The following is a 19,521-nucleotide window of genomic DNA, read 5'->3' as shown; positions in this document are numbered from 1 at the left end:
CGTAGTTGCAACCGTTGCCTAGAAACAGTTATAAACAAAACACAGTAGGCATAAGTCGATGCTCAAAGGTGGATACGAATTGAACGTCATTTAAGGTACTAGATTTAACTAATAACTAATCTTCTGACACTTTCTAAAACTTACTACGGTTTATATTAAATGGATGAAAATGTTGAAAACTAGCCTGCTAGCATACTTAGCTAACGTTATTAACAACTTTGGTTAAAGTGAGAAGTTCCCTGTGTTAACGTTAGCTGACAGCTAACGCTAGCGTCTCCCCTTATGGAACATTACATTCATTTCACACTAGGTTAATAACTGATAATAACTTGCTTATCCCTCGTTGTCTCAGAATTGAGTGTATGCTAAAACATGTCGGTACCTTTCTGCAACACGCACCTGCGGATCCCGCGAGGGTTTGGGACCCTCCTGGAGGGCTTGGCCCGGGAGGTCCTGCGGGACCAGCCCAAAGACATACCTAAATATGCCGCACAGTATTTCTCTGCTCTTCTCAAGCAAAAAGAGGGTAACTGCAACGTTACATTTGATAAATTGACACTATTGTAATGTAGTGCTGTCAAGTTATTATTATTTTTTATTTTTTTATTGTAACTCAGACAGTGGAATGGACCCAGCTGAGTGGGAAGCTAAACTTGAAGACATGTACCACAACAATGCATTTAAGGCTCCTGGGGTAATACTCCCAAATCACTGCTCTTATATATACATATTTGTTCCTGGTGTCTCTGTTACTCACCAGTACACCTTTGTTGTTGTTTGTTTTTGTCCTGTCAGGCTATTCCTGAAAAATATCCTGCAACAGAAGTGATGATGTCCAAGTGAGTCTCATCTAATGTCCCATCAACAGCCAGAAGCATCAACATAGCAGGGAGAGGATAATGCACAAGGGAAATAATAGAAACTAGCAAAGAATAAAAGAGAATTAAGGTTGATATTTTTTCATGTGTAGAACTTTAAGGCTTTTACCGCTGTTTAGGGTAATATTTTTTTTTCTCAAGATCTCCAAATACTGTCCATTATGGCTTTATTAAATGTATCATGGGAATAGTCCTATGCCTATACTTTAATAATGTAAAGGTCAGCTCAGAATTGAAGCCAGCTACAGAAGCCAGTCAGAGATTACATACAATTATATATAAATATTATTCATTATATGTATATATATATATAAATATATATTCATACCTTATTTTTATAAATAGGCATATTTTTTTACAGAAGCATCACTTCAATCCCTTTATACACATACATTCTCTTCTAAGTTCAAGTAGTATTTCATTTTTATTGGTAACTCTTTTCAGCGAGCAATCAAAGGATCACCTAACAGAAGATGAATCCAGTTATTCGGGAGAAACCTTCGATCTTTCTACAACACAAGGCACAAGCAGAGAAGAACTTGATTTAACAGCAAGCACAGAAGGATATGAGGAAAAAGATGACATCATGGAGAAACACGTTTTTTTACCGGAAAAGGGAATTTCAGAAGAGGAAACAGTCATTGTGCTCCCAGCTGGAGATTGTTTGAACAGAACAGAAGAAAAGGACCCAACAACTAATACATTTGATCACGTTGACAGGGCAGCTGTGGCCTCAGATCAAGATATGCCCCAGTCAGAGTTATTGCCCACTGACGTGTCATCATTCAGAGCGATTATGAACATGGATGTGTGTGCTCAGGATTTGAGAATGGCAGAAGATGACGGAGGTGATCAACAAGAGACTGGAGTGGTAAATGAGGAAATTATAAACTCAGAAGGACTGACATATACTGACAGTGAAGCTAAAGTGGAAGTCCTCCCGCATGCCGGACAAGCTGATGTGGATGTGTGTGCTACCGAGCTTGGAGCAACAGAAAGAACAATTGAAGGAGACAATGCTGAATATGATGAAGACAGTTCAAATCCCCAACCTGAAGACACAGTTGAACAATCATCTTTTGAAACTCCTGACCGCAATCAACATGAATTTAAAGGTCAGGTCGAAAAAGAAAATGCGGAAGAAACAGAGACTGAGACTTCTCCCGGGGAAATAACTGAAGGTTCAGCTCATCGTAAGGGTCCTTTAATTAATAATGCTGAACCAAAAGAGGATTCATTGGTTGAGATAAGCTTAGATGATGTTCCAGAAGATCCGCAAATTAATGATGAGTTTGAGGATAAACAGCAAGATGAAGAGGTCTCACAAGACAATGTATTAGAAACGCACCTGGAGGACGAGTCCAAAGAAGTTACTTTATTGTCAACAGACAAACATATATCTGGCACACAAGACCAAGATGAAATTGAAATGACCGGGGTTAAAAAAGTCATTAATTCTGAAGGGGGGCACATGAAAAGTCAGCAGGAAGAATTTCATATGATGAAAGAGAGGGTGGACACAAATTACTCTAATTTAAATGATAGTGATGACGAGAAGCTCAAACGTGTTAGAACTGGCTCATCACATCGGCCCACCACCAAGGCAGGTGAAGAAAACCCAGAGGATGAAACTGATCAGAATGAACATAATGAGAAGATAATGAAAGGCAAATTTCATCAGAATGAGGATATGGAAGAGGACGCAGAGTCAAGCAACCCTTACTACAAAGAAGATGAGACTGCAGGCATTGTTGGAGGAGACAATGGGGACATAAATACAGAAGGTTATGATGAAGTGGAGGATCATTTGTTTGGAGTCACTGGGTCAAATGTATCAACTGCTGCAACGGAGGTGGAAACTTTAGAGGCAAGTGCACAACATCTATTAGAGGAGGACGAGGAGGGTCAGAGGACACCTGCTGAGCCACAGCCGGAGAATGCAGTGGTAGAAAACGAGGTCACATCAAAGGAGATAAGTTCAAAAGAAAGGGACCTTGTAGAAGAAGGAAACATTGATTCTGAAATTGAAAAGAAGAATAATGCAATGTGTGATGAAGGCAGCAGCATCATCCCCACTGAAAGTGCAGACTGGCCGGCTGCAAGTCACCAAGGAGAGGAACAGACACTTGAAACGATTGGTGACAAGGTAACGTTTTATGCTTTCTTCTCAATGCGAAATACATGCACCGTCGCAGCTCACCACATCTCCTCCACTCGTATCAGAAGACAGAGAGTAACTGTTCACACAATTTTATACTGTTTCCCTTCCTGTCTCAGGTAGCGTATATTAATAAAAGCGTCAAAGCCGAGTCAGATCAACAGTGGCCCTCACTCTTTCTCCCCTGGACTATCTAGGAGTAGGCGATTGAAAATATCCCAGATATTAGTTCATGTTTTTGGCGAGTTATTGTTCTGTTAAATTTGAAAGTCATAGAGGGGGGTTCACAATAGAAATCTCTTTAGTGCAGAAATCTTAGTCTCAGTGTCTAAATTGCTGCTGTGTCTTGGTTTAATACAGGCGTATTAGAGATGCTGTTTGAGGCCTTTGATCTGCTGCATGCTCATAAAACTGTATACTTAGCCTTTGTTAGTGGCTGATCTCCTCTCCTCTTGGGAGCCACCACATCCTCCACAGATTGAAACTTGATTCAGTAATCCATCATCATAAAAGACTTTACGGACTATTTGTCTTGTGAGTTAAGGCCTTTAACATTTTTACTGCCGTCACAGTTAGCCCTGTCTGATTCGTCTGGACCAACTAGGCTCCAAACAAACAGGGAAGGGAGTGTAGGAAGAGGTACTGAGGATATTACCATGGCAACCCCTCACCATCAGGATCTCTTTGTGTCGTCATGGAATTAATGGGAGATGCTGATGCTGATAGTTGCTAGGCAGCGTCTGTATCAGTTATCTACCTTTAATATCAGTTTTTTTTAAACAAGGAATTACATTCTTTCCTTCAGTAAGTGCTTTTTGTATACTCTTGCTTAATGGCAGAAATAAGTACATTACATAACTTATTCACAGCCTTGGCGTTATTGCGGTGACGCTTTATGACAAGCCAAAACGTGTCCGCCGCCCACCACATGTTTCCTTTGGGACATTAGATGGTGCACTTTCAGTCCCTGGATGAGCTGCTGCAGAATTTGCGCTTGCCAAAGTAGCAGTGAACAAAATTAGTCAAAACCTCGAAAGCAACGCTTCAGTGTATTTGAATTAAGAAGTATTAGAATAAAGTATCCTTTAATCCCCTATAAATTATTCTCTGCATTTGAATCATCCCACACAGTGGGAGCAGTATGCTGCCGTAAAGGCGCCCGGGGAGCCGTCTGGGGTTAAGTGTCTTGCTCTGGGTCACTGGGATTCAAGCCACCGACCCTGTGGTTGCCACATGCCTGCCTGACTCCACTATGCGCCACAGTCACCCTTAAAGAAGATGACGGAGCAATGGGAGATGCTGATGCTGATAGTTGCTAGGCAGCGTCTGTATCAGTTATCTACCTTTAATATCAGTTTTTTTTAAACAAGGAATTACATTCTTTCCTTCAGTAAGTGCTTTTTGTATACTCTTGCTTAATGGCAGAAATAAGTACTGCTGAAATGAAGCTACCACAACATTATAGAATGTGTATAGGCCATCTATACTAACAGTGACCTAGCTGTAAAATGTAAAATCCCTTATTTATTCTATTTTCATTTCCATGCCAACAATGATGATTGTATACTCTCGCCGTGAATATATGGGCAATATAAATATTGTTATAAATATTATAATAATTTGACTGGTTAGTAAATCAGGAGGAAAGAATTGTTTGCCAGATATATAACTCGTACAAATGGATGTTTTCTGTTCCTATCTCTGTCTGTCTTGTCTCTGAGGCTGGCAGAAGAGTGTGGGCGGCCACACCAGCTGGGATCATAGGGATGGAGAGGGTTGTTAGCTCACTCTGCCTCTAATAAATTTACAACACCTCCTAGTGTAGAACAGCCCAAGATGCTTAAACCGCTTTATTTTCACGCTATTAATACAGTTTGAAAGTCAGCAATCATTGTTTTAGGACCATCTGGCTTTTACATAGTATTTCTATGTTGGTCATCTGTTTTCGGTTTGTGGTGTTTCGTGTTGTAACGCATAAACTTGTGGGCTTTTTTATGATACTCAGTGCATGTGGTATTCACTTTGTGGTTTCACGATTTACATCTGACAACTGTATTATTCAGAATTTCTCCTTGTGTCAAAACGGTCAATCTTCAAATCAATGGAATAGTACTGTTTCAGTAGCTTTCCTGGAGTCTTTGGGTCATGCTCGCTGAACGTTGAACACAGCAGGTCAGCATCCTTAATGGGACTGAAAAGATGGAACACATGCTGTCATGTTTGTAGGAGGTCTCTCTTTTTTCCTTCCTCCCTCCCTCCCTCTTTCTCTCTTCCTCTCTTTCGGACTGTATGTCTCTCTCTCTCTCTCTCTCTCTCTCTCTCTGACTCTGTTCGTGAGCGGGTGTTACTGAACATACAGTGAGTGTTAGTACGAGCCAGTGAGACATCTGTATTAAACCAGAGGCTCAATTAAAGAGAGCTTTCAAGTTGCCTTAGGTAAGCTCACCTGAAGACTGAAATCATCTCTGAGAGTAAGACATGGACTGTCACAACGTAAGTAGAAGCTTCAAATTAACTTTTTTTTATGTATCTTTTTTTTACCATTAAAAGGTTATTATTCAGTTTTGCCCTTTGTTAGTTACTTATGGTGTTTGCGAGCGACACACTGCCGTGTGTGTGTTTTTTTTTCTTACCTGAAACACGTATGTTCACCATTTGAATAATTATGGCTCAAACATGTTACGTGTTTTACAGATTTGACTCCATTAAGTCATATTTTACGCAGCTTTTAAACTTTTTTTTCATCATAAGTGGGTATATGAGATTTGCCAGAATATTTGCCAGAATATTTCAAACCAATTTGTGTCAGGACCCTGAGGATATAAAAAAAAAAAGAAAACAATAAGACCCCTGCGAGGTGTGCAGCCATAACACCCAGTGCAGCAAAACCTGCACAATGGCTGTATTCCGGCTGCCCATTGAGCAGTCAAACAGATAAGGCTAATGAATGCTGCCTCAACGGGTGGGTGGTCACACTCCTACACTGGAGGGGTTTCACTGGAGACATGATGCACTGCATCACCGAGGCACTGGGATGACTGTGGCTCGTTCTGTGGGTTGCCTTTGTGTGAAATGCCAATTTGTTCTATAAGTAAAGCATGGCGTGGCTGAAACACCATAGAATTGGAATTGGTGTTTACATAACTTATTCACAGCCTTGGCGTTATTGCGGTGACGCTTTATGACAAGCCAAAACGTGTCCGCCGCCCACCACATGTTTCCTTTGGGACATTAGATGGTGCACTTTCAGTCCCTGGATGAGCTGCTGCAGAATTTGCGCTTGCCAAAGTAGCAGTGAACAAAATTAGTCAAAACCTCGAAAGCAACGCTTCAGTGTATTTGAATTAAGAAGTATTAGAATAAAGTATCCTTTAATCCCCTATAAATTATTCTCTGCATTTGAATCATCCCACACAGTGGGAGCAGTATGCTGCCGTAAAGGCGCCCGGGGAGCCGTCTGGGGTTAAGTGTCTTGCTCTGGGTCACTGGGATTCAAGCCACCGACCCTGTGGTTGCCACATGCCTGCCTGACTCCACTATGCGCCACAGTCACCCTTAAAGTGTATTGAAAAATCCATAATCCATTAATCAATCAATTAGATAAAAAAAGTAGCCTCATTTCCACCAGCCTTGTTTTTTTCCACCAACAAACAACAACAACGGATTGCTTAAAAATCATAACTGATAAACTTTTTTATGCTTAAAAAAAGACAAACTCAGCACATGATGATTCATTATGAAATAGGCAGACTCAAATATCAAATATTATATGACAAGAGGAGAAGGGGAGAAAAAAAAGAGGCGATGTGGGTTAGAGCCGTGTTGAAGTAATGAAGTAAGGTGAGCAACAGTCACACATCCCTCACTGTCTGGATACAATTGTAGTAGTTTATAAAGTGAACAAAATATGATACCGCATTCTGGTGAGGAATCAATTCTTCCACCGAAGTTCGAGAAAAAGAACAACCTCGTCTTGGTCCTGTAATCTGTGATAGACTACCACTTTCGGATCCTCTCTGCAGGAGGAGTGCAGCCGGCCCCAGGAAGAGGAGGACATCATGGACATCCCCCTGGACGACCCCGAGGCCAACAGGGCTGCTGCAAAGATCCAGGCTGGTTTCCGTGGCCACATGACCCGCAAGAAGATGAAGCCCGAGGACAAAGCGGAAGGGGAGGAGGTGAGCAGCACCGGGGATGTGCTCAACGGCAGCGAGGGGGACACAGGTCAGTGGTGTAGAACCACGGGATAAGATTAGGTGACATAATGCGGTGGAGGAGGGCATTATGGCCAGAGGCTCCAAGGACGATAACAAAGGCTCACATCAGGAGTTATAGCTTCTGTAGGCGACGAAAGGTAAGTGAGCGTAAGTTTGACTTGGAGTTAAAATTAAAATAGTTATTAAATTAAATCAAATAATGTGTAAGCAAACTAGCCAAGCGTGGTAGGTTCTGCGTGTTGTTGGTTGAGCATTAGACTTCTTCAGATTTCCCATATTAAGACGTTGTGACTGTAGCGAAGAGAGCAAAAAAATGCATCGTGCAAGAACAAAAACTAATTAACCATCATACACACTTGAGAAGAAGCCATTTGAAAGCTATACATAATTAAGCTCATCTATTAGAGCCCCTTATGGGTTAGTCCATGGGATTAATGCAACACATACGAGTGTGACCCATTTGCTCACCACATATAGGGTCTCGAGCCAAAGATGATTGAATCTTTAGATTAATTATCCTCTTTGGTTTCCAAAAAGGATTTACTGTTTCAACCCAAGCCAATATTCTCACCTCAATCATATTTGATGTACTTTTACTCGGAAAAGGAAAAAAAAAAGGTAACAGAGTCGTTATTTTTTGCAACAGTATAATGTTTGACAGATGCTCGTCGGTGTTAACCCAGTTGTTGGCTGCTTTGCATCCTTAGTAGGAGCTGTATTTATAGCACCAGGTGCATTAGGTACAGTATATGCTTCAGGGAGCAAAGGAAAATTAATGGACCTGTCAGACTGGAACCATGCATCCCCTCCCATCGGGGGAGACCCCCTTTTCACAAATTGTTTTAGCTTGCGTTATGTCCGCCAGGTTCTTAGGATTGCAAAATAAACATTATAAATCTCCTTCAAAAGTGAGTTTTCTTGACGTAACAGTTTTTTTTTTTTTTTTATATCTGATCCACCCACAACCTTTGTCACTTTGACAACAAAAGCTACATAAAGAAACTGTTCTTTCAAAGCCTGAATACGTGTTTTCCTCTTTCTGTTGTTAGAGGCAGGAGGATCGGGGGCAGTAGAGAGAGACGACACATCTGTGCCAGAGCAGTGACGCCCCTGTTCTGACCTGGATGGAGAGAGAGAGGGAGGCGGAGCGAGGTAGCGGGGGATGGCTGGCACGGGCTGGATTGGGATGGCTTTCAGGCGAGCCTTTTTACCCCGGAAGTCCTTTTCTTTCTTTCTTTCTTTTTTTTTTTTTTAACGCACACTAGCGTCAGGAAATGAACCGACCGTTTTCAGGGTGTGTTATGTAAACTTTGTGAACTTTAACACTCCTTCTCTTCTTCTTCAGTCTCATCGGTGCGGATGTCTTTGACCCAGAATTTGCAACTCACTGCATGTACTTGTGAAACTTCTGGTAGTGTGCTAGTTTTTAGATGATGATGATCTGTGAATGTGAAAACGAATGTCCTCTAAACGCTAAACCGGGCTTTTTTGGGATGGATCAGCTCATACCATCTGTGTATACATCTTGTACGCATCATAATTAGAATTAGACTTTGAGAATTCTGTGGCTTAAATTATTTATTTTTGCATGGTTTACAAAGTGCTTGTATCTTGACTATCATTCACCTATTTTACTTTCTTACAAGAAAAATTTAAAAATATATATATGTTCTATTTATTCTGAGACACGTAAGTCAGACTGCAGTTGCCTCGATTATCTTAAGATAAGAAGGTTTTCTTTTCACCTTTTCAAACATTTTCTACAAATCTGATCTTCCAGAAGTAGGCATGCAGTGATTCAACTTTTTTTCCAGACGCTTTACTTTATGAGACATTGCTTCATATGTGCTGTGGTTGTGTTGGTGGGTTCGACTTGTTTGACATGTTGAATCAGGTGTTTGAAACCCTATTATCAGAGTCTACCCAGCTGTCTTTAAAACTCATTTATTAGTACTGAACTTTGCTGTGGAGTCCTGTCATTACACTAATAAATCCACCTGAAATGTACGGTGACGTGTCGTTTTTATATTTCATTAATTCAAATTAAGTATTTATTTGTTTCAATAAGGTACCTCTTATGTTTAATGTCACCTTCATCCCTATTCTTCAGAAGTAAAGTTAAGATTGGTGTATATTGCAGCAGCCCTTGATCTTGCAGCATAAGGACAGTTCCCATGAAGTAGAAGTCATGTTTTGTCTCATATTTGGCTGTCCCGCTTAAGGAATCTTGTGAATAATTCTTAAGATAAAATTCTTTATTTCTCCTTTTGATGTGCCCGGACAAATAGCTTTTACTTGAAACGTAAATTACTAGATATAAGATAAATAGATGATGTAATGGCAGAACTTAGGTATAAAATGTTTGTTTCCCTATCATCAACAGATTGTTCTTAACAGCTACACCCCTGACAGATGTGTGCCATGGTTTTTTAGTCTACCTTTATTGCCAAAACAGTGTTAAATCACAAAAGAACAACGCAATGTTAGCTCAATTTGTCCAGCCGGCCTTGTTCACTTGATGAGAAGTAGACTACTGCATCTTCAGCCCCCCCCCCCCACTGCTCCCACTCAACCCACCCACACACATCTTAACCACACAGCACTTAGCGAAAACTCGACGGCACGTGCGTTCCCACACAGGAAAAGCACGACCTATGCTTTAGTACGCAGATGCCACTTAAGTCACTCATTAGCTCCCTCGTGCAAAAAAAAAAAAAAACACCTGCACACACAAATGGAGGCGCTTTAGAGTGCGTCAAAAGCTGTTGGCACGGCAACTGGCACGAGTCCCCATCTCGGTGGTTTTGCGAAGCCACTTCCTTCCCAGCCTGACATTCCTCCTCCGCCAAGCTCGCATGAACATCTTCTATGAGAATTACTCCGGTTTCACCTAATCAGTCCCAGAGGTGCCTCGGCTACCTTCCCCTGTCTCTTTAAAGGCCGTGGGTTGAAAAAAATCAATATGGTGCCCGCCTCCGAAACATACCCACTTTCTGCTTTAAATTGAATTCCGAGAGTGAAGGCAAAGACCAGTTTTTCCGGAAAGAACGACGTGAAAGTCTTGCCCATGTCCTCAGTGGATCATTATGTGAGTTTGTAAAGCGCATGATAGCCTTAAACTCGCCACAGTAAAGCAGAGAAGAATAATTACGTCCAAATTTGCAGCAAGTTGAGCTGTACGTGGAGTGTCTTCGCAGTAGATCTTCTTGGCTTGTGGTCTTTCTTAGAGCTCGTCAGAGAAAAAAGATCGTTCTAATCTCCTGGGTGACAATTAGAGCTGAATTATTCAGGACATAACATGAAGGGGCGCTACTTTCGAGTAGTTATGCCACAGTCATCACCATGTTGAGGGACACATTATCATTATATCAAGTGGGTTACGCAACTTGGCGCTAATAAGAGGACATTAACGTACCAGCTGAATGGACAAGAAATTATATTTTAGCATCAATTAGAAGTAACACTCAAAATACGTAATGTCATCATGCTTCGCATTATCAAGATATATTTAGTCACATCTGATGCACACTGGATCGCATCATTCATGTTGGACTATATGTGATGGTGAATAGTTTCTGTCACAGCACAGGCCACACAAGCCCCCTCTGTGCTGCCGCTGTGTGTGTTGAAGGGTGGTGCCCCTGGATTTTTTAGAGTGTGTTAGAAGATGAGAGGAAGAGGGAGGTGCTGCTTCTAGTGAGGCCAGAGGTGGAGGGGAGAGGTTCGGCTTTGATGGCCCACCACCAAAAGTCTGAGGCCTGGGAGAATGGTGTCAACATCTGCATCTGTTCCCACATTCCTGGAGCTGTCCATCTAGCATGCTTCCTCCTCCGCATAAAACCTCCCTTTATTGTCAAAGTATGTTCTTCCAAAGAACAAAGACTGATTTCCTAAGTGGGAGAGATGATTTATTATGCAATGGAGTTAACAATGGAGGCTTTAATCTCCAAAAACCTTGGAAAAATGACCAATGAGGGATTATCTACAATGACATCATGTCTGATGTTATCAAAGGCAGCAGTCCGTTCCACAATAAATGATAACTAGATGTTGTTTTTTTTATTCTCATAAAGCGCCTAATGTGTTCCTGGCAATTACTCAATGTGAAAACATGGCAAAACACCGTTGATGGCAGTTTTTTTTTTTTTCATTCAGTTCACTCGATGAGTGTAGCACTTGTACCACCCAGAGGACAAAGTAGGTACACGGCGTTGTGTTATTGGCTGTTTTCATTGTTGAGCAGCTCTCACCTGCAGGTGCAGCTCCTTGTTTCACACACCTCACACGCTCTGTAGCAACTAGCAGCAAAATGCTTTGAGGCTGCTTTAACTTGTGTGTGGGTCAAAGGCCGGGTTGGTTTCCCCGTGAGGCTCCAGTCCAGACAGGAGTCTGACAAAAGTGGGCCAAAGAGAGGAGGGGGGGGGGGTAAGTTGTTTTTCCAACTAAGACATTTTTGAGCGTTAAGTGGGCTGCGCTCAGAACTGAAAGTGCATTATTTCTTCTCTTCAGCAGGAATTCTAGCAGAGAAGCTGAACTTTAATATTGAAATTACCCGTGTCAATGGTTTACTTACTGCGTAATAAAAAGCAAGCACTTAATTTGTTGCATAAGGCTATAGAAAAAGAAAAATAACTGCCTGAAAAGCAAACGCTATTAATTTTCTGAAAGGGAAACGTGGGGTCGAAGAGAGAAGTTAATCTACACTTGTCTCTGACTCACACAAACCTACACACACACACACACACACACACACACACTCACACACACAGTTGGCTGTTGTTGGCTGTGACTGGGGTGCTGTGAGGCGAGTGGGGCTCAGTGGGACCAGGCAGAGGCCGGCGTTGCAGGCAGGCAGGCAGTGGAGAGAGTATTGAGCCGCAGAGACGTGCCAAGGGTGGTTAAACCATGCTCACTGGGTGGGGGAAAGACTCTGCCCAGGACACACGATGAAGGTGGAGAGGAAGACCTCCTCTACAAGCGACAGTTTTACTGACATTCCTGCGCTATTGACGTTGTTTGGCCTCCTCCTCCTTCTCCTCACAGGTAAGCTCAGACATTTGTTTGGCTGTTTCAGAGATACGAGGATAGAGAATATCCTCTTTAAGATGTCAACCAATCAAATGCATTCAAATCAAATAGTTACATCAAGATGGAAAAGCTGACCGACCCAGTAATTATCATTAAAATAAAAATATTATCTGTAAAGAATTTTCCCATTTGACAGTATTTTGGTTGCTGGTTATCATGTCCTCTCTTTATATGAAGGGAATTTAGTCCAATGAAACGTTTGGTCCTTGTGCTCCACGGAGCGGTGACACAATGGATCCGTTCATGGGTGGTGCTCTCTATCGGGCCTCCATCCTGAGCTCCAAGGAGCCCGTGGTGTCCATTGTAGGTGTGAAAGAAGGGGATGTGTAGGTCAAGTGTGATGTTATGGTGTTTGTTCAGAGCTGGTGATGGTGATGGGAAAGTCCTGCTTCAGTGTGGAAAGCTTTAAACGAGTCCATTTGAGGGGGGAAATTGACTGCAGAAGTTAAACATGTGGTGAATTTGGTTTTAAATATGTGTTGGTCTTATTTTATGACCATACCATGTACTCAGTTTACCCAACCAGGTCAGCTTTGGTAGAATCCCTGAATCCGGTGTCTATCTCCAACTTCACCAGTGACAAAGACTCACTCTCTTTTTCTCCCTCTCTAGCGCTCTCTCACTCTTTCCAAGGGAGGAAACTAGTTCCAACAATCGTGCCCTTTGTCTTATCGCCTTGGCAACCCCTTGTCAGGCGGACCTAACGGTTACCACGGTAATGAGGCGATGCCCTGCTAACTGCCTCACTGCAAAGAATAGTGAACAGTGCAGACTCTCTGTCTCCTCCCTCTCTTCTTGGATGATCTTTCCATCACTGGGGCTTAACAGTGGGATGTTAATGTTTAGGCCTCCATGTGTCCAGCCTCAGCTGAGTTATAGGAAGCTCAACTGTGAACATAATGGCTTTGAAGTGTTTGGTTTCCAAGACGGGGCTCTTTTATAAAAGATGAAATGTGGCTTACCCTGTAATACCTTATCCCCGTATCCCTATGGGAGGCGAGGGATAATTGGGGAACACAAATCACAATTAGAGTATTAGTTGTTCACTACAAGGGGTTGTGAGGAATTTGTGGGTGGACGGGGGGGAGGGGTATGGGGGAGGGGGTTCTCAGAAACAAATCAGTGGTTAGGGAAAAACAACATGTGTGCCTATGAGTTCGAGTCCGCAACCGGGAAGAAAGCCCCTGGTGTAAAGATCTAATGAATGGCATCTCTTTGTGACACAAAGTCAAAGTTTACAAAGACTTGTAAAAAACGTTGCGTTGCTTCCATATGAGAAGTATTTTTTTGCAGTTGTAGATTTCAAAATATAATGTATACCTATGAAATCTGTTTATTTTATCGAAATAGTTAGTAGACAAAAATATACACATAAATACACTTAATAAACAAGATGGATGGAGGAAGAAGTACAGACTTTAAAACAATCTGGGGTGAAAGCTATTACAGTTACACAATTAATATCGTATTCATATAAATGTCCTCCGTTTTTGTAACCATGCACGGTCCATGGCTGTCCTTGCAGAAATGGTACTTTGCAGTAATCAGTGTCCTCTGCTGTTACTCAAGTGATTTTGTTTGGTCTTTTGCTTGCGAGTGGAGCACCAACGTCTGCCACGTGACGCTCCTTTGTCTACTCCTGGGTCCCCAAACCACCCCTTGGTTCCTCTCGGGTCAAAGACCCCTCCCACCGTCTCTTTGTCCTTTCTTCCAGGTGAAGTGTCGGGGGTGAATGTGACCAGCCAAACCCAGGTGGTGAGGGGCACGGCGGGCAAAGAGGCCCTGTTGTCCGTCAGCTACTCCAGCAGCAGCTTGGACAAGCCTGTGATTAAGTGGCAGCTGAAGAGGGACAAAGAGAAACCCATCACTGTGGTGCAGTCCATAGGAACAGACATCATAGGGAACCTGAGGCCAGAGTACCGCAACCGAATCCTGGTATTTGAGAACGGGTCACTGCTGCTTCACAACCTGCAGCTGTCAGACGAAGGGGCGTACGAAGTTGAGATCTCCATCACCGATGACACCTTCACCGGAGAGCGCTACATTGAGCTCACTGTGGACGGTATGCAGAATTACCTGAAGAGCTGCGTTACAGCACAAAGAGGCAAAGGAGCTAAAGATGTCATCTTGCCGTAGAGTGTAATTGTAATACAGGAGTTTAGTCATTCCATACGTTTAACAGTGTTGGCGGTGTTCTTTTTAACGTTCAGTTAATCACATTTTTTCACCACTCTTTGAATATTCATTCCCAAGCCCTCCTGTGTCTTTGTCCCGCTGCTCAGTCCCCGTGTCCAAACCTTACATCCAGATGATGGCCTCGTCTGTCCTGGAGTTGAGCGAGCACTTTAACCTCCACTGTTCCCATGAGAACGGCACAAAGCCCATCTACGGTTGGCTGAAGGGAGGCAAGGTGCTGACCAACGACACGCGTCTGCAGCTTTCACATGACCAAAAGGTGCTGACCATCTCACGCGTTGTGATCTCAGATGATGACATTTACGCCTGCACAGTGGAGAACCTCATCAGCAGCATGAAGAGCATGCCTGTCAAGCTCACTGTCTACAGTAGGTGGCATGTTACACCGGTAGGATCTCACATTTTACAAGTTTGCATTGGAGATGAAGTGAAGATAGGTAAAGTGACATCGGAGGGGCTTTCCAGCATTGATGGAAGAAAATATGCTTTTTAAGTAAAGGTCCTGCTTTTTAAATGTTACTTAGGCAAAAGTAGAGACATATTTCCAGAAAAATACATAATTATGTCTAATTAGATGCAGAGGGACATTATAATGTTAGTTTTAATCCAAAATGTTATATTTCATAATGCATTATAATTAATAAGATTATAATTATGTTTGTGATATTAAAAGACCTGAAAAATCTAAAAGCTAACTAGTAATTAAAGCTGTCGGATAAATCTAAAGTAAAATATCCAATTTTTCCCTTCTAAATCTGGTAAAGTGACAAATATAAGTACTCATATACAAGCACAAAAGTCACAGTGCTTAATTAAATGCATTTACATTCCGACACTGGTCTCCAGCTCTAATAAATGCCGACCTGTGTGAAAACACTGTATGTATTTAGCTCATTGTTCAGCTCAGTTGCTGACAGAAGCAATTATCATCTCATGCTGACCCTTACACATGCATGCCTGTCTCGCTAACAATGTTGTTTACAACAAGTGAGAATCCAGGCTGCGAGTGCACCAGAGTTGGCCCAGAGCGGCGGTTACTGGGCGGCAGCATGTCAGGCCGAGAGAAAGGGAGAGGCCTTCTGGTCCAATGGGTGCACAGTTATTTCCGAAGAGGGAGCAGGAGATGAAGGCAGGTGGGGAGAACGCTGTGCCTCACTGGACCTCAGTAATCCTGACTTAATTATTGTTGTACTATGTGGTGCATGAAGGGACAGTTCTTCTTTTCTATTCCCTCTGCGTGCATTGCAGCATGGAATAAAGTCTCAAAGTGACTATCCCAGTGTGCTACTTCAATGCCCCTTATTCGTGGCAGCACATTCAAACCACTTGGCAGGCACTGTAAAAAAAAAAATAAAGGAAAAAAAAGGGAAGCACTCTGCATGTTGCATAGCCAGGCTATAATTCATTCCAAGCTTATCTGAAAGAAAACAGGATGTTCCAAATTAACAAATGTTTTTCTGTGAAGAGTGATCCTGCAAACTTTGTTTTCCTACTTTCAAAAAGGAAATACCAATAAACTGACAGAGGTTTTGCAAACAACACCTTCGTAAGGCAGATTTTCTTTGAAGTAAAGCTACAGGTTAGTGGTTGAGTGAAAGCAAAGGTGCAATGTGCTGCTTGTATTGATACAAAACCTCTCCACCTTTCTTTCTTTTATTTCTTTCCTTCTCTTTTTTCTTTGTGTCCTTGTCTTCCTTCCTGTATCATTCTGGTTTAGGACGGAGCTCGCTATACATCATCCTGTCCACAGGGGGCATATTCCTCCTGATCACCCTGGTTACTGTGTGCGCTTGTTGGAAACCATCCAAGTAAGAGCCCTGTTTCCCCTGTTCTCTTTCTGCCCCTTCTGTTTCTTCTTTTCCCATTGGCTTTTTATATTGAACTTGAGGGTGTGCCTTGAATCTCAAGTATAGTTCCCAGTCTTATTAAACTCTGAACTTTTTTGTGAAAAGGTAATAAACTTCCATTTAGCACCAAAGACGGTATGTTTTTGTTCCCGTTGTAGAAAGAAGCATCGACCCGTCCCCCAAAGGGCTCCCATCTATTTGGAGCAGAGTGAAAATGGCCATAATGGTGAGCAACAGTTCAATTTGATCCTCCTTTAGATTTGTTATTATATTATTACTCACCTTTAAAGCTCACAATCACCCAATGATTTGAAACATTAGAGAGTTCATTTGTTGTCAAAATACCAATACTAAAATAAAGATATAATGTCTTGCAGTAGATGTTGTTCCCAAACCAACTACGCTTGGTCGAAGGAGTCCAATGCCTCTTTATGTTCTCAACGAAGATGTAAGTCACTCCTTTATTCAAAAAAATCCATACAAAATCAGTTAAGCCACTGACCGCCTCACAATGAAACAAAGGTCTGCAGCCATGCAGGTGGCTCCGTTTAGCATTCTGTGCGCTAAATGCCAAAAATGTCAACCTGCTGGGTGGTGCTGGTGCTAGAGGTAAAGTGAGAAGAAACCCAAAGGTCCTTATGAAACAGTCTCTCGGGGCCATGAATGACTTTTACAAATTTGTTTGGCAATTGATCAATTCATTAACATTAATTAATTTAGTTAATTTAAACATTATGGCTTCATTTAAAATGAGAATCACAGATTTCACCAGAGCTGGTGAGCTTTATAACTGTTCTCCATCTTCTTTCAGGAGACTGTGGAGCGGTTTGAAGAATACGCTGACAACCCTGCCGTCCAATCAGAAACGAGTATCCCTGCCGTGTACGCGCCGGTCCTCCCGAGTCCCTCCTCCTCCTTCAGAACTGAGCGGCCCGTGTGGTCTGCCCCACGCAGATACCCCCGCAGCCCCTCTCCTCTGGCCCAGCCTCTCCCACAAACCCTTCCAGGACCTCCGCTGCGTCCTGTCCGCTCACCTGCTAACTCCCCAGGAGGCTCTCCGCGAAGCTTCAGCCCGATTAGAAAAGTGCGCCCCCCAGTGGGCATCCCAAGCAGCCACCTGCCTGTGGAGGCCGAGTGTCCAGACCCTTTGGATCAGGCTCACGGTCCACCACAGCAGTGACGGCTTCTGGTTCTGTGATTTGTAGAGTCCACGTGTAGTCTGTTGATCCTCTCGTGCACCTCGCCCCGAAGATAATGAAAGAGTTGATTAAGTAGGATGGGACGATGAGTTCACTTTCAGCTAACTCTTTGACTTCGTATTATTCGCCATTATTTATCATCTTTTTCTCTATGGCCACGCACAATATTTCTGTAGTATTTTTGATGATACCCTGTCACATGAAACAAGTATATTCTGTTCACCATTATTTAGGATATCTTAAATAGAACAGTAAAAAGAAATACAGCTCTGGTATATATTTTGTTTCTTCATGCATATACATTTTCCTAGTACTTGTACATATGTAAGTTAATGGTTTTGGGTAGGGTCTTTTTTTTCTTTTTAACAATTTAATCTGCAACGTCTATTCTTTTTAAGGATCAGGTGATGGAATAAACTAATAAAAACAGTTCAAATAATGTGTAAACTCTCTGTGAAAACATACATACAAGACTTTCTGACTCACATGGTATTGCTTGATTGCCTTTTTACATTACTCCAGCAACAATCACAGAGTTGTAATGCTTGTTGTTAAGGAAAATGTGATATATTATGTATAAACGTCATTCCTTTCCAGTCCATTAGATGTCGCCCACACATCGCTTAGCACTGTCGTTGAAAACACATTTGTGAGGAAGAGATCTAGTGGTAAATATATATTTAGTTTCTACTTTTTAATGTGCAAAATGTAGCAGTTGACTTATAGGATTTTGGAGCGTATTTTGAATGTGTTTCCACTGTTTTGTATTTATACTTAAGGACGTCACCCATAAGCAACGAGGCCTACTTGATTATGGCAAAGTGACTTTTCCATACTTGACAATACAAGGTCAATGAGACCTGCTGTGCTTCAACCCAAAGCTCCACCCAAATCATAAGCAAAAACATAATGATTACAAGAAACGTCAAGAGGAACCTTTAAGCGAATGATGTCTAATCAGTCAATATTTACAGTAAATCACAATGCAGGGTAACGCAATCATGTAGCCTCCAATTGATTCCCTGTGAACAGATTCTTCTTGATTATGGACATTCTGTTCCTGGAAATAATGTCTTACGTGTATGTGGCAACCGTAACCATACACACCATCGAGTTATGATGACTTAATGTGGGGTTTATTTTTATCCCCCCTATTGTGTTTGCTTGTACTTTTTAGGCAAAAAACACAGGAAGCATGGAATAAAAGATCCCAAAAGGATAAAAAGATGTGCTGAACACTTGTGATGGGCTGTACAAACTCGCAAAAAGCAACACACACACCTTTACGGCCTGCTCCATCACCATCATCAAGACAATGTGTCTTTTCAGAGGTCCAGCTGGACATCTTTTGTCATGAAGATTTCATTTTATTAATTTCCTTTATCCTAAAATGTATCTTCCCTTACCAAAGGTGTGATGAAATAAGCCAATCAATCTGCCGGTTTTGATCTGAGGTTTGCTGTCTTTGATCTATTTCAAACACAATTTATTCCCTGGCACACAGACTCATGAATACACACACACAGCATCACAGGCAGAGCAAGGTGAACAGACGAGCGAGCGCACAAATGTGCATAATCATTAATGGACTACAGTAAGTGCAAAATGAAATGTCCTTAGATAATGAGAGTGATGCTTTCTTTTTTTCAGCTTGCAAATTGCTTTTCATCTATTTCAATGTCAGATGTTTATTAGTTATACACGCTGTCCCATCATGTCCCACCTCTCCTCCAGCATGGCAGAGGGGGTTGTAAGCCCTGCAAGTAACTAGACTCTGGGGACCAGGATCACACCTGCGTGCATCTGCATCTGCAAATGTATGGGGAGCAGGATTAAACAGGGATTATGTTGATTCTTTCCATTTCCAATTATCGACCTCCTCCTACTGCCTGGCCGAGTCAGTAATGGTCTTGTTCGTACCAGCCTGGTGATGTAAAA

General features: G+C 42.2%; 3 protein-coding genes across 5 annotated transcripts; all 3 read left to right on the top strand.

The window, feature by feature from the left end:
• Nucleotides 1-24: 24 nt before the first annotated feature.
• On the top strand, nt 25-3,879 carry LOC119217575 (RE1-silencing transcription factor). Its single transcript, XM_062561162.1, has 5 exons — nt 25-95; nt 353-526; nt 618-694; nt 796-839; nt 1,323-3,879. The coding sequence occupies exons 2-5, from the start codon at nt 373-375 to the stop codon at nt 3,157-3,159; spliced, it is 2,112 nt and encodes a 703-aa protein (XP_062417146.1). The 5' UTR covers nt 25-95; nt 353-372; the 3' UTR covers nt 3,160-3,879.
• A 1,462-nt stretch (nt 3,880-5,341) lies between these two features.
• LOC134102875 (neurogranin-like) lies at nt 5,342-9,260 on the top strand. Of its 2 annotated transcripts, none has more exons than XM_037471345.2 (3): nt 5,342-5,529; nt 7,059-7,260; nt 8,303-9,260. In XM_037471345.2, exons 1-3 carry the CDS (start codon nt 5,515-5,517, stop codon nt 8,356-8,358), a joined length of 273 nt encoding a protein of 90 aa, XP_037327242.1. In that variant the 5' UTR covers nt 5,342-5,514; the 3' UTR covers nt 8,359-9,260. The 2 variants fall into 2 exon arrangements, with proteins under 2 accessions (XP_037327242.1, XP_037327250.1); XM_037471353.2 differs by having other exon boundaries at nt 5,349-5,529; nt 7,059-7,214.
• Nucleotides 9,261-12,010: 2,750 nt separating this feature from the next.
• On the top strand, nt 12,011-18,010 carry hepacama (hepatic and glial cell adhesion molecule a). 2 transcript variants are annotated; one of them, XM_062561161.1, is made up of 7 exons: nt 12,011-12,296; nt 14,056-14,403; nt 14,624-14,905; nt 16,255-16,345; nt 16,543-16,610; nt 16,765-16,832; nt 17,196-18,010. In XM_062561161.1, the coding sequence occupies exons 1-7, from the start codon at nt 12,200-12,202 to the stop codon at nt 17,562-17,564; spliced, it is 1,323 nt and encodes a 440-aa protein (XP_062417145.1). In that variant the 5' UTR covers nt 12,011-12,199; the 3' UTR covers nt 17,565-18,010. The 2 variants fall into 2 exon arrangements, with proteins under 2 accessions (XP_062417145.1, XP_037328101.2); XM_037472204.2 differs by having other exon boundaries at nt 12,012-12,296; nt 16,762-16,832.
• Nucleotides 18,011-19,521: the final 1,511 nt, after the last annotated feature.

Source organism: Pungitius pungitius, chromosome 3 (genome assembly GCF_949316345.1).
Source record: "Pungitius pungitius chromosome 3, fPunPun2.1, whole genome shotgun sequence".
NCBI lineage: Eukaryota > Metazoa > Chordata > Actinopteri > Perciformes > Gasterosteidae > Pungitius > Pungitius pungitius.
Note: the sequence above shows the minus strand (reverse complement) of the source record. Positions and strands in the feature narration are given on the sequence as shown.